The sequence below is a fragment of the Macaca mulatta genome, chromosome 13 (assembly GCF_049350105.2).
Source record: "Macaca mulatta isolate MMU2019108-1 chromosome 13, T2T-MMU8v2.0, whole genome shotgun sequence".
NCBI classification, from domain to species: Eukaryota; Metazoa; Chordata; class Mammalia; order Primates; family Cercopithecidae; genus Macaca; species Macaca mulatta.
In genome coordinates, this window is record NC_133418.1 from 123412615 (window position 1) to 123427967 (window position 15353).

Genomic DNA, 15353 nt, shown 5'->3' on the forward strand with positions numbered 1-15353 from the left:
AGGTGTGAGAGTGTCAGAGGCCAGGCAGAACTACGGAGCTGGCAGGAGAACCTCCTTCCCTCTGCAAGTTAGACATGAGGCTCAGGACTCAGAATCACCCACTGTGGCTTTGGGAAAAGTGACCTAGTTGTTCTCTTCAGTTGTTCTGCCATAATTAAATGGATAGTTTATATTTTTGTTTATTAATAATAATCCCAAAATACATAGTGCTTACTAGTGAAAGTAAAGTTTCAGGTGCTGTGCTAAGCACTTGTATTCCTTCCATAGTTAATAATATTGAATACTAAAAACAAATGTGCTACGAGAGATTTTAAGTGCTCTCACCACACGTAGACACCAATCACCATGGAAGGTGATGGGTACGTTAATTTTGTTTGATGGTAGTGATCACTTCATTATGTATCAAAACATCATTTTGCAAATGTGAAACATATACAACAAAAATAAAAATTGTTAAAGCTTACATGTGAAGCTATTTTTGCATTGCTCTAAAGAAATACTTGAGGCTGGGTAATTTATAAAGAAAAGGGATTTAATTGGCTCAAGATTCTGCAGGCTGCGCAAACACGGACCGAGCACCTGCTTGGCTTCTGGGGAGGCCTCAGGAAGCCACAATCATGGTGGAAGGTGCAGCGGGAGCAGGTGCCTCACATGGTGAGAGAAGGAGCAAGAGGTCAAGCGGGCAGGTGCCACACAGTGTAAAACAACCACGTCTCACATGGACCTCCTGGGCGAGAACTGACTCATCACCAAGAGAATGGTGCTAAACCATTCATAAGGGGTTTGCCCTTGTGATCCACTTGCCTCTCACCAGGCCTCAACTCCAACATCCAGAATCACATTTTAACATGAGATTTGAGGGAAAAAGCATCCACACCATATCCTTCTACCCTGTTCCCCCGAATCCCATGTCTTTCTCACATTCCAAAATACAATTATGCCTTCGCAACAGTCCCCCAAAGTCTTAATTTATTCCGGCATTAACTCAAAAGTCCCAAGTCCAAAGTCTCACCTGGAGATGAGGTCCTTCTACCTATGAGCCTCTGAGATAAAAAAACAGTTACATGTTTCCAAGATACAACGGTGGCACCAGCACTGGGTATATTTTTCCATTCTAAAAGGGAGAAATCAGTCAACAGAAAGGGTTTATAGGCCCCACACCAGTCTACGCTCAGTAGACAATTCGATAAATCTTAAAGCTACAGAACAATCTCCTTTGACTCCGTGTCCTGTACCCTGGTGTGAGGAATGGACTCCTAAGGCCTTGGGCAGCTCTGCCCTGTGGCTTCCTTGAACACAGCCCACCTGGCTGCTCTCATGGTTTGGAGTTGAGCACTTGAGGCTTTTTCTGGTGCAGGATGCAAGCTGCTGGTGGATCTACCATTCCGGGGTCTGCAGGGTGAGGGCCTCCTTCTCACAGCTCCATTAAGCAGTGTCTCAGTGGGCACTCTGTGTGGGGGCTTCAACCTCGTATTTCCCCTCAGCATGGCCCTAGTAGAGTCATTCTGAGAGGGCTTTGCCCCTGAAGTAGGCTTCTGCCTGGGCACCTAGGCTTGTTCATGCATTCTCTGAAATCTAGGGGAAGCCACCAAGTCTCCTTAACTCTTGCATTCTGTGAGCCTGAAGGCTGAACACCATGTGAAAGCTGTAGACACGTATGGCTTGGACTGTTCAAGCTGTGACTTGAGTAGTACCTGGGCCCTTCGGAGCCAAGCCCAGAGCCAGAGCAGCTGGGATATAGGGATCTGTGTCCCCGGGCTGCACAGGACAAAGAGGCCCAAGGTCTAGACTCTGAAGCCATTCTTTCCTCTTAGATCTCTGGGCTTGTGATGGGAGGGGCTGTCCTGAGGACTTACAACATGCTTTCTTCGAGGCCCTTTTCCTGTTGTCTTGGATAGTAGCACTCAGCTCCCTTTTAGCCATGCTAATCTCTCTAGCAAATGGTTACTCCAGCCGCTCCCTTTAATTCTTTCCCTGAAAACAGGATCTCGTTTTCTATCATGTGGGTAGGCTGCAAATTTTCCAAATGTTTATGCTCTGCTTCCCTTTTAAATATAAGTTCCAAATACAAATCCTTTCTTTGCTCTCATATCTGATGGTTGGTTGTTAGAAGCAGCTAGACCACCCCTTGAATGCTTTGCTGCATAGAAATTTCTTCTGCCAGATACTCCAAGTCATCACTCTGAAGTTCAAACTTCCACAGATCCCCACAACTTGGACACAATGCAGCCAAGCTCTTTGCTAAGGCATAACACAGGCGACCTCTACCTCCAGTTCCTAGTAAGTTCCTCATTTCCATCTGACACCATGTCAGCCTGGCCTTCACTGTCCTTATTTCTAGCAGCATTTTGGTTACAGTCATTTGGCAAGTCTCTAGGAAGTTCTAAACTTTCCCTTGTCTTTCTGTCTTCTTCTGAGCCCTCCAAACTCTTCCAACCCCTGCCATTACACAGTTCCAAAGCCACTGCTACAATTTCAGGTATCTTTATAGAAACACCCCACTCCTCAGTACCAATTTTCTGTGTTAGGCCATTTTCACATTGCTATAAAGAAATACCCGAGATTTGGTAATGTATGCAGAAAAGAAAAGTTTAATTGGCTCACGGTTCTTCTGGCTATATAAGCATTGCTCCTGCACCTGCCTGGCTTCTGGTGAGGGCTTCAGGAAGCTGACAACTATGCAAGAACTTGGATGGGGAGTAGACAGGTCCCGGAGCAAGAGAGCAGAGTGGGGGAGGTGCCACAGACTTTTAAACAACCAGATCTCATGTGAACTAACTGAGCAAAAACTCCCTTATCACCAAGGGGATGGGGCAAATCAATCACTCATGAGGGATCCGCCCCCATGATCCGATTCTTCTCAGCAGGCTCCACCTCCAACACTGGGAATCCCGTTTCAGCATGAGATTTGGGGGGACGCACCAAACCATATGAGCTTGTGAGATAAATACAACAATTACGCCCATTTTATAGGTGAGGAAATTAATTCATTGAAAACTAACTAGCTTGCACCACGTAGACATCCAGTAAATGATAGAGACAACAGTAAGATACAAAAATTACACACATGCATCATGTACCTTAGAAATAACTTTATGTACATACAAATGCATGCGATATTTAACTTAAAATATACAATATATGTGTTTTAGATCTGCTGACATGTTTGTAAAAGGTAGTATATAGTCATGAACTTTGAGGACACTGAGATTGTAGCTACTTATAACTAACACGTTAGCCAGCCACAGTTCATGGATGCCAGCCGAAGATAGGAGACTCCTGGCCCAGACGCAAGTGACATTGTCAGTCGCAGCAGCTGCGGCAGAGCCAGAGCGTAGGCACCTGGGCAGCTTCCCCAGGACTCGCCATGGTAGAGAGGATAGCAACCCTCCCAAAACGCATGCTTTCCTTGCAGACATTTATCTAAAATCTATCTGAGCAAGACATTTGGTTAACAGGAAGAATGAGAATTCTCTGGAGATCTGAAGGCCAAGGGTGCTCCTTTTGAGGAAATCTACTCCTGCCTCCTAGAACACCTGCACCCACTCGAGGGCTCACTGTCTCATCCCTTCTTTTGCCTGGCACCCATGGGACAACACAATCAGGACCCAAAAGAGGTATATCAGGAAAGCAGCGGTCTGGGAAACTGATCTCAGCTCCTGAGCGTGACCTGGAGGGGTCTGGGAAACTGATCCCAGCTCCTGAGCGTGACCTGGAGGGGTCTGGGAAACTGATCCCGGCTCCTGAGCGTGACCTGGAGGGGTCTGGGAAACTGATCCTAGCTCCTGAGCGTGACCTGGAGGGTATCGCCCAGCAGGTCCCCTGGGTGGGTCCCCAGGCCACGCTGCCCACATCAGCCCTTCCTGTCCCTGCAGCTGCCGTGAAGCTCAGAGGTCTCTCCCTCGCTGGCTGGTCACTTTCCCATCATGTCCACTTTCTGCAGAGCCCAGCCTGCAGGCAGCTCATTCAGAAGAGCCTGGAGAGGTGCTTCAACCCCCACAACAAGCCACAGCCTGCTCTGTTCATCTGCTGCTATTTCCCAGGGGCCGCAGCCATGGCTCATTCCGGACACAGACGCAATCTGCAGCCCAGGTCAGGGCTGCATGTTACTTTAAGACCTCAGCTTCAGAACATAAGCAAGGTATTACTAGGTGACACTTGCAGGCTCTTAACTGCAGCAAAATATCTGAAAATCAAACTCAAATTAGGGGAACTTTGACTCTAGCTGGTTTTGCATTCTTAAGGTGAAGAGCCCACACAGAGCCATGCATCATATATGTGTTCCCACGAATTCTGCGGATTGCTCTTGGTTCGGGGACACCTTCCAGTAGCTTCATTTGATTAAATAATAACACTCCTTTAGCTGTTCTATCTGGCACCCCAGGAATGCCCAGAGCGTTCCACTGTGAACAGTAAACAGACTAAAATGGTATCACTAATCTAGGTACAGATATTCCAGGCTGAATACACACTGGACCTCACAGCGAACTGTGAATACTGGAAATGGTCCCTGAATACTAAAAAGGAATGAGTTTACTGCTCAAGGAATGTGAGCCTGGACAGACCCTGGGGTGAGTAACTGAGACTGATGGGAACATTTGGTTTCTCGGCCTCTGGTCTACCGGACCCAGAGCCTCACGCAGACACTTCTTCCATCTATGCCGAAATTATAAAATTACGAAGTGCAGAAAGGAAGGGAGTTGCTCCCACTCTCATGGCAGGTGGAGGGGGCAGATCTGCAGTGCCTGCTCTCTGCCATGGTGGGAGAAAAGCACACTGCCCTGTCCAAGGGGTGCCTGCCAGGTCGAGGGCACACTCACCCCCACCCCCACACACTCATGGGTCACACTCACCCCTGCCCCCACACTACCAGCCACACCTGGCCAGGTGGCCCAGACACAATGGATGGGCAGATCCTGCCCCTGCCTGCCTCCTTCACAGGGTCTGGCTGCTGCAGGTGAACCTGGTTGCTGATGCAGCCTGGGCCACAGGCCCGGGAACCCGCCGCTGCCTCCCTGGAGGTTGTATCTTCCTCCAGAATACACTGCACATTCTCCAGATTCTCCAGTCAAACAGGGGTGCTCTTCCCCAGAGTCTGGGCGGGCATGCTCACCGCACAGCATAAAGATCCGGGTCCCCAGGCACAGGGCCCCCTTCCCCAGAGCCCGGGTGGGCACGCTCGCCGCACAGCCTAAAGATCTGGGTCCCAAGGCACAGGGCCCCCCTCCTCAGATGCAGCCCCTCCATCCGGGTCCCCAGGCACAGGGCCCCCTTCCCCAGAGCCCGGGTGGGCACGCTCGCCGCACAGCGTAAAGATCCAGGTCCCAAGGCACAGGGCACCCCCCGCCCCCCAGACGCAGCCCCTCCTGTGTGCAGCCTGCCCTGGTCTCCTTCCCATTGCTCTGTGGGAGGTGGTCTCAGGGAACAAGTGCAAACACTAAAACTCTGACTCCATCTACCTCGGGAGCAAAGTCCTTTGTCCCTGGCCCCGTGCTATCCAGGTAAGCGAAGTGATGAGTGAGGGGGTAGGGGGTCTCAGAGGCTCCCTTTTTGTAAACACTTTCATGGGCAGGCTCTGTGCTTTCCTATCACTTTCCAAAAGCCTGGGGCCATACCACTGCCCATGAGTGAGTGGAAGAAATGACTTAGGCACACTCTAGCTTCTGATATTATTATTTGGAGAAGTTATTTTTTTTTTCTTTTCGGCTCTAAAGTAACTAGATGTGTTTTGAAGGATAAAAGTATTTTATTATTATTAAAACTTTTACTCAAAGTCAGTTCTCTAACCAACCAACCATTGTATTTCCTGATGATCCATAATAAATTCATCCCTAAATGAGGTGTCCCCTTCAGGTATCTGTCTTTACAGAAGGAGCACGGACTTCTGAGAATATGAAACGATCTAACTCATCTCTGTATCCCGGCATCCAGAACAATGACTGTTCCACAGTAGAAATAGTATTTCTTAAGGAAAGAAACATAGTTGGAATAGGTGTATAGTGTATTTTTTGAGCGATATCAAAAGGCAAATTTTTCCAATAGTGTCCCCAGCTGACATCTCTCCTGGGCTTCCCTCACTCTAATGCATCCTTAGGATCAAGGCATTGATTTCAAAAGGGTCCTGTTAACATATAATTTGTAAACCAAAAGTAAAATTCTAATGTCCTCGCCTAATCACCTGAGTGGACCCCGCCTCTCGACCAAGAGCATTCCAAAGTTAGCCCGAAAAGCTGGTTCAGACGGTGATGGAAGGTGGTGAGTCAGACACGCCTCCTTCTGCCCCTCCAGCATCAACATCGTCACAGACCTTAAGTCTGATAAGAAACATTCACGATCTCTTCTCTATGAAGCTCATGAAACTCTGGTGTCCATAACCCCTTCACATCACCCAGACATTCCTTCCCACTGATAATAATTCTTTCAACTGATTTTTGCCAATCAGAAAACTGTTACATCTACTTATGACCCAGAGACTCCCCACCATGCAAATCTGACACGTTTTGACGGACGTCTTCTGTCTCTCTAAGATGTGTAAAAGCAAGCTGTGCCCCAGCCATCTTGGGCAGGTGTCCTTAGGACCTCCTGACACTGCATTACAGGCACATCCTTAGCCTTGTTAAAATAAACGTTCTACACGGATTGAGATCTGTCTTAGATACTTGGGTTCACAAATTGTTACTGAGAGAGCAGCACACACTTGTTACTACGCACTTGGTATCCACCCCCACTGCCATGTCTTTCCAGGAATTCCTGTCCATTTTAGACTTACTAAAGTGTGCGTGAGTTTATAAGAAATAGTGATTCTCTTTCTTTTACCTTTGATTCAATTTTTAGAAAATAAATAATAATTTGTTTTCAGCCACTATGAACAATAAGGTATTTTTCTGGCTGGAATAATAGAAATTTGGAATAAATTAACTGCTGTCTTTTGATATTTTGTATCTTGAGAACTTATATAATTATTAGTCAACTTCCTACAAAATAATAAGCTTGGGAGGACAAACTGCTTTACAGGTTTGTTTTACTTTTCTTTTTCTAGACAGGTAATATGAGACCACAATATTCTTAATAGTGGTGTCTGTTATATAATTACAAATGCTAATTATTTCAAAAATGGAGGAGAGCCCCATTTAATTCTTTATCCTATGCCCCAGGTTATGTTACAGTTACATCACACCACCAAAGATCTGGGATCTAGGTCTCCCTTTTCCTCTTTAATCTGTCCTAGTCCTTGAGGAGAGAGTCTGGTTTCACTATCAGGACGTCAGCCTCTACTGTCTTTTAACCAGGATATATGTAATTGCTGACTGGATCATGGTGCTTTTCCTCTGTGTCTTGCTAAAGAAAGAATTGGATATTAAATACCATTTCTATCCTCTGCTTGCACATGACACTGGGGAAGTAAATTAACAATGGGAAGCTTCAGGGTTTCATTTGCAATTGTGAATATTAGGCCACACGTGTGCGGATGTCGGGGAGGACGTGCCCGTAGGTGGCATTCGGGGCGGTGGCCCCTCCCCAGGGCTCACCTCTGCATCGTGGCGTACATGGCAGTGTCCACCAGCCGCTTGCTTTCCTCCAAGACGCCGGCGACACGAGACTCCTCAGGCTTTCCTACAGAAGAGAACACCACACAGTCAGAGCACAGTGACGGTTCAGGGATTCACTGACAGGAACACCACACAGTCAGAGCACAGTGACGGTTCGGGGATTCACTGACGGTGTTGCTTTGTCGCTCAAGCCCATCTGGCTGTGGTGATGCCCACGGGGTTTCCAGGGCAGGCAGGCGACCAGGTCTGCGGGAGGCTTCTCCTCCACGGGCCTTCACTTCCTTGCTATGGAGAAGTGTCCACCCCCCTGCATGGAGCTGCCTGGAGAATGGGATGAGAGAGCTGCTCACCTAATTTCTCTCTTGTCTAAACCACTTCAAATGATTTTGAATAACTTTCGTTCTGAACATTTATCACTGGTCACCTGAGCTAGTGGTAAAGTTGGTAATAATTTGCCTATCTTAATTTGTGTACTTAATAAAAGATAAAATAATTCCAATATACCAGCAGTTTCCAATGAAAACACTCCTGTGTTATTTGTTTTAGCACCTGGAATGTTTAAGAGGTTAAAATCCCATTTCTGGGTAACAACGTGAAGTTCCAGACGGGTAACAGGAAGATGGCAAGTGCTTCCGGCCATGTTCACACGTCAGTCCTGTCACTAAATTCACCTGTGTAGCATCAATACTCCACCAAAGGAATGCATTGGTTCCTAAAAGCAAATACAAGTCCCTGAAGGGGACACCAGGATCTCACTCTCCCAACGGCCCAACCTGCACGAGGTCAGTCCAGGAGAGGCAAATGCACGAGGTCAGCCCAGGACAGGCGACTGCAGCGCCTCTCAAGGCTTCAGCCCCAAGTGCCTTCCATGCTCGTCCCCACCCAAGGAGCACACAAATTCCCCACCATCCCTTCTTCCTGCTCACTCTGCCCTGCTCCGTCTGTTCCGTTGTCTACCCAGTTTCTTACAGTGCGATACAACAAAGTTAAGAAAACCTCCATGATGGATCTCTCTTGGGTTTTGGGATGAGTAACCAGTGGTTAAGCACTTGGGGCAGAGGGTGACCTCTCAGGGTTGGGCAGAGAGAAATGAACAGAGCCCCCCTGGTGTGGGGCTCCCTGGGGCCAGGGCGGGAGGGAGGGGGGCACCCAGCATGGGCTCACAGCTCCACCAGGGCCACGCAGTACAGTCGTCAGAGCTGCGGGCTCTGGGTGTGGAGTCTGAACAGGGGACCCGGTTTCGCGCCAGCATGTGCATGCTTGGGAAAGTGCGATGTGGAACAGATGCCAGTGGGAGTGAGTAGGAGCCGAAAAAGGAGGGGCGGCCTGGGCATCGCAGGACCAGTGGCAGGTGTGGACCTCAAGGACCAGCATTCTGGGCTTTATGGAGATTTCTTTCAGCTCTCAAGAGCAAGGGAACTTCCTGTTCCCACAAAAGCTTGAGATATAAGACACTTGGAATTTTCGTTTATTTTCCTCGTATTTCCTTCTAAACCCACTGCAACTGCCTGGGCAACTCAACTCACATTTAGTATTCTGAGGTCAGTCACGGCCGCTTACTTGCCAAACACAGTAACCACCCCCCAGGACTCTGGTGCTTTTGGGATGTTGCCGGCATTCTTAGGTGGCAGAGGGGTGACGGCCATGAGCTCTGGAGTGAGACAAATCAATCTCCGAGTGACGCAGCGGACCCCTTCACCTGGCGCGGCTTTCTCTCCTAGCGGCAGAGTTACCTGGCAGGATCGTTCTAGAGAGAAGTTTGCACAGCTCTTGGCTGAGGGCCTGGCAAATGCGCAGAGTTACGTCTTAGGATGGTTTTAGAGAGAAGTTCGCACGGCTTTTGGCTGAGGGCCTGGCAAGCCTCAGTGCTCCCGGCCGTCGTGCCTTCTGCTTTCAGTTTCTGGCCGCTCCCTCTCCCAGCCTCGGTCACCATGGCTCTCTTCCCTCCACGGTCTCCCTCCCGTGAATGTCACCATGGGTGCATTTCTGGCTCCTCTGATCTTTGCCGTCTCCTCTCACCCTCCTTTCGTCCTCACCCAAATGCCCGTTTTCACTTGAACTTCTCTCCCGAGTCACGCCATCCTCCTCTGTTCCCCACTCGAGGGAATTAACAGCCTGAAATAACCACCCTGCCAGCTCAGGTCCCCAAGCCAGAAACCCAGCCACGGCTCTCCTTGCCTTTCATTCGCCGTGTTGTGCTGATTTCCCCATAATATCTCTGGTAGAACGTTCTGCTCCTGCCTGGCCCTTGCCAGTCTCCCTTTCTACTGCCTTAGTCTCCCTTTCTACTGCCTTAGTAGAAGGAGCTCTCGACTGTCTCCGGCACTGATCTCTCCCCCAGCCTTCTGTCCCTCCTGCTGTCACCCAAGTGACCTTTCTAAAACAAGGCCTGCTTGTGCCTGCGCCTTTGATGAAAGCATCTGAAGGCTCTTGATGCCCACGGAATTGCGTGCAGGTCCTCCTCAGAATCCAGGACTTCCACAACCCGCCCAAAACCCATCTCCATGTTGCAGAGCTGTGGATGTAAAATGCAATTTATCCTTCATCTCATGAAATTGTCAATCTCAAGCTCCCAGCTCTTCCTTTATGAAATTTTGATCCTGCTGATCTTTAGGTACCAGAAAAACAAATTAGCTCTGTCACTCACACCACCTGTGTTTATGCACCTGTCACTGAGAGTTTCTTCAGGACTCTGCAAACTTCTGCGCTATTCACAGCCAAGACCAAAGGCTGGTTTTCAGCAGGCAACTTGACAATTATTTAAGAACCAACTGATGAAATATAAAGAAACATGCTTAGCTTTCCCTACTATGCTTGGAAATGGCAGTTTCTAGAGAGATCATTCCTTGTTATTGACAAATTTAATATATTGTTATTTAAGTTTAACTGATCACATGTTGCTTAGTCTCTAGTTTCTTTTCTTATTGTGAAATATTTCACAAAATTAAAACATTTTTATAGGCTTGCAGATTATTATTGTCTTTTAAGTTTCATAAAATAAATCCATTTTTGTATTGAAAACTCCCATCAGAGACACATAATTCTCATCAGATGGTCCTAAGTGTCTGCTGGAACCGGTAGTGTTTTCACTGTTTAGGTTAACTACTTCTTGGCTGAATAGAGGTGACTGACATCCATCTGTAGGGGAGGAAGAAACCTTTTCTCTCCCTGCATCTTAGGTTAATTTTCTGGGGCATTGTAAATTATACTGACAAAAGGCAGAGTCCCAAGGGAAAACACACAGGGGGTTATTAACCTGGCCTCCTGCTTCCACGAGGGAGCCCCCTGAGCGCCCCAAGATGGAAACTTGAACGGACAGTTAGAACTCGGCCACACAGCCCCTCAACAAAAGGACCATCATTTTCCAAGAAGCTGCAAGACCAAAGCAAAGGGCTTTGAGCTCCCGGGAAACATACTGTGAGGAGGTCTCTCTGGGGCAGCTACAGGAAGGGAGGCCAGGGCTGCAGAGGTTTGCCACACAGATGCCTCTGGGACTGGTCCCAGGCTGAGGCCTCGGGTCCCCCATGGTGATTTCTGTCCTCTCTGCTGGACAGGGAAAGGATTTATGTTCTGCTTTTAGCCAAACAGAGGGAGGGCAGATGGCTTTTCCTTTATCTGCTGCTTCTCAGTTTCCATCAGCTCACGTTAGCTTTCCTGCCGCCAGGGAGCAGGGGTAGCTGGCTCTGACCCCCCTGCCATCATTAGCTCTGCAGCTGCCCCTCCTTCCTCGGTTCCCAGCAGTCCCAGGGAAGAGGCGTCGGATGCAAGGACCATAGACTTAGGGAGTCTGAACCTGAACTTTATTTTTTTCAGAACTGAACACTGAATTCTAGGGAGTCACGGGACTTAATTACTTGCTCTGGAGAAGCTGCCCACTGCCCTCTGCCTGCGCCTTCTCGAGATTGCTCCTGCTCTGAGAGGTGCATGGCACGGTTCCCCCAAATTCTCCTTTACGCATATTCATATTGTTCATAAAAGAGGTGGGATTCAGGGACACATTCGGCAAGAACATACTATATTTCAGAAAGAAGAAGGAAGTTGCCTTGTTCCAAAGGCTGTTTATGTAAAAAAACCTATATATATATAAATACATATCTATATTTATATGAAAGCCAAAATTCTTCTCCAAAACCCTAAGCCCCCAGGGCCAGAGCTTTGCCCCTAACTCTAAGCGCTGGATTCCTGTTTAGAGTCGTGCGTTGATTCTCACTTTAATCATTGCTGTCTGTTGAAATTTAATGAACTGGAATAAGGTTTGCCAACTTTCCTTTTAAAACAAATCCACTCATTAGGCTAGCTTCCCAAATTTTCCCAGTCTGCAGGCAGCGCCGCTGCTTCCCGTTGTTCATTTGCATCTTGTTTTCTTTTAACAGCTATAACTTGTGGAACATTTGCCATAAAGCTAATTGCACATAAATCTTGATTTTGCACAAATGCTGGAATGCCGCTCAGCCCGCGAAGGGATGAATACACAGGGCTCCGGTGATGAACACTCTGTTCAGGGTTTTAGAGGAGGGACTGGTAGCAAACTTCTCTCAGACAACAATGGTCATGCACAGACTTTGGAGGGAAAATGAAATCTTTTTCCAATTTCAAAGACTCTGATTACAGAATTTTCAGGTGCTGAAGTTTATTTCTCTTTGTGCTTTGACCCTAGGGGGTCCTGCTCTGGAGCAAGAGTCTCTCCTGCACCCACCCAGTCTGAGCGCCCCCCGAGACCGCTCCCTTCTTATTCCAGCTTCCTAAGGTTTACAGACAAGTTGATACAACCTAAACTCTATCCAGGACTGATGCTTTTCTTTCTCTCTCTGTTTTTTTTAGATAGATTCTCACCTTGTCACCTAGGCTGGAGTGCAGTGATGTGATCTCGACTCTGCAACCTCCACCTCCTGGGTTCAACTGATTCTTGTGCCTCGGCCTCCCAAGTAGCTGGGATGACAGGTGGGTACCACCACGTCCAGCTAGTTGTTATTTTTTTTGCGTTTTTAGTAGAGATGGGGATTTGCCATGTTGGTCAGGCTGGTCTTGCACTCCTTCCTAGCCTCAAGTGATCTTCCTGCCTCGGCCTCCCAAAGTGTTGGGATTACAGATGTGAGTCATGGCACTGGCCTGATACTTTTCACTGAGTACTTATCATCAAGCTTCAAGTATGAGGATGTGTGTTGGTTCTCTGTAAAGACCTGGGACTTGAGGCTGAGTGGCCACAGCCTTGCTGCTTCTGAGACTTCCAGACTTCTACGTTTTGATCCATAAAAGGGGTGCCTGACACATAATGGGTGAGCCACCCACCAAGCAGGACCCCCCGGGGACCCCCCGGGCACCATCTGCTTATGGTGTGACCATGTGTGGTCCGGGGAAGCCTGGATCCTCTCGGCCCTGCCACTGGCTGCTCTTTGGCTTGTCCTGCACAGAGGCTGGGGAGCAGGCCAAGGTTTTTGCTTCACATGGCTGTGAGCACAGGTGACATAAACCCACACGCAATCATCGGGTATCATCATTTTCCAAACGGATTTAAAGCTGCAAAACAACTATTAAAGGATGGAAAACTGAAGTACTGTGAGACACATGTTTTTTCAGTAACTCATTTACATGTCAAGCAAATAATAAGTCAGCGTGGAAACACTGGAGCGGGCAGAACGATGTGCCCAGTGTGTGGCATAGCCGGCAGCTGCCATCCTGTGCACTCGCGACGTATCAACCAAAAGCTTAAGCAAAAGGAAAAGGTCAAATCTCTCAGAGATGGAAAAATAATTTTTAAAAACTGCTTTAGCAAAAGTTGTGGATATTGCATTCCTGATAGCTTTTTAAATGTGATTTTTTAAATTAAAAAACATGTTACAGAGTTTTAAATATTTCGTTGAACAGCTCCCATGTATAACGACTTGCTCATAACTAGCTCTTGATTTCTAACATATTTTACTTTGGTTTTATACAACCAGGTCCTTAGTAAGTATGAAATAAAATAACAAATTAATTAATTTACAAACCATTGGCTGAACATCTAGCATGTTCTGGGTGATAGAGTGACTGATTTATTATTGGAAGATGCAAAATCACTTTTTCCTGAGGTTCTTTATATTGTGACTCAGTTTGTGTTTGTGTGTGTGTTTGCCAGGGCACTGCATTCGCTGCTTTAAATGGAGTATCTCATTCTTGCTCATGAATAACGATTGTGATGGGTAATTTTCCAGCGTTCTCCACTTGCAGGTGAGGGACAGGAATTGGGGGTGAGTAGCCCATCCTTGGGGCATGGATGGAAGCTGGCAGGGAGAGGCCCCACGGCTTCCCTGATCTCAGAGTGGGCAGTGACTGGCACTTCTTGGGAGCTGTGGAGGGAGAGTGCTTTAAGGAGTCTACGAGTCTGTTATGGACTTCACTGCAGCTCCTAATATGGTTTGTGAAGTCCTGAGATGCAGAAACATTGGGATAAAATGTGGCCCCCAGCAGAAGGCTGGGCTGGGTGTGGCTGGGAGCAGTGAGGACTCCAGAGTCTGTGACCCTGAACTACAGACAAGTCTCCAGTCCTGGGAAAGGCCGGCGAGGGCAGAGGTGCTAGTGCTGTGCCATGGCCCTGAGACTGTGTGCAGAGGCCCAGGGACCTGCCCAGCAAGGTGTCACCTGCTCCAGGGGCTTCAGGACTGTGTCCAGAGGCCCAGGGACCTGCCCAGTGAGGTGTCACCTGCTCCAGGTGTCTCAGGACTGTGTCCAGAGGCCCAGGGACCTGCCCAGTGAGGTGTCACCCGCTCGCGGGGCCAGGAGTGTCTGTGGGGTGAAATGTCCAGGCAAACGCCCCTGCAGTGTTCGCTCCAGTGAAACCTGTTCTCAGGGTTTGGGACTTCATTTATTTTATCAAAAGAAAAGCAAAGAGTTTGATCTGTGATTATTTTAACCACTGCATCTCAGTAGCTTTCTTAACTTGTTTTCATATAGTAGCACACTGATTCCAGAAAATACATCACAGAAGTTATTTAAGAAAAAATGATTCTGTAGCAAAGGAAGAAAAACACTCCCAAAGAAATTTTTTTTTCAAATATATGAATAGGTAAAAGTGAAAATTTTCTATTGTGTTATCCAAGGAAAATCAGCTCTTTTTAAAAGAAAGAAATGTACAGTATTTTAATCCTTCTAAAATCAAGAATTACAATTTTTTTTCTAAGTATAACAAAGCATACGTTACAGGGGCCTAAACTGACTCTCGGGAGCTACCATCATGCCCTCTATTTTAGTAAGTGTGAAAAATAACTTTATAACGCCAGAAGACCACAATGTGTTTGCTACTTACCCCAAAGGAGTTCTTTGCCTCTTGAGATGAAAGGGAAGAAGGCTTCTGTGCAGGCCATAATCAGCGTGACAGCCAGGACAGCCCACGCTCTCATTCTAAAATTAAGGGAAGGAAACAGAGTATGCAACATAAGCACCAATGAGGCCATGAGAACCACTGTGTCTGCGTCTCCTTGCTGAGAGGCTCCCGCCGCTGACTCCACACAGCCTGTATGGCGGTGAGCGACCCTTACAGGCCTGGGGTCTGCGAGGCCAGAGCCGCCCTTCATGTCAGGAGGTGCACAGAAGCTGCAGTGCTGAGCAGGCCTCCCCAGGCCCTGATTATTCAAAAACAGAATTTTTATGTTTGGCAGCTCCAGTTGCCAAAATATCTCAGTAACAACCTATTTAAATTTTTGGTAATGTCAAATAGTATAACATTACTGGGAATAATTATTGGGAATGAAAAAAATCTGTTTCCCCTAATGTATCTATCTGGCAAAAAGTGAATACTATTAGAAATCTAGCCTTTATAAAAGTGAT

At 47.6% G+C, this 15353-nt stretch overlaps 1 protein-coding gene across 1 annotated transcript in view; it reads right to left on the minus strand.

Moving 5' to 3' along the window:
• The window catches only part of TPO (thyroid peroxidase), a 112896-nt gene extending 97969 nt beyond the window's left edge, over positions 1-14927 (minus strand). Inside the window, exons 1-2 of the mRNA XM_077958732.1 lie at positions 14833-14927; positions 7530-7614 (exon numbers count right to left, since the gene is read on the minus strand). Of these exons, the coding sequence (XP_077814858.1) occupies positions 7530-7614; positions 14833-14926 (179 nt within the window). The 5' untranslated portion in view covers position 14927. The remainder of the gene's footprint in view (positions 1-7529; positions 7615-14832) is intronic.
• Between the last annotated feature and the right edge of the window lie 426 nt (positions 14928-15353).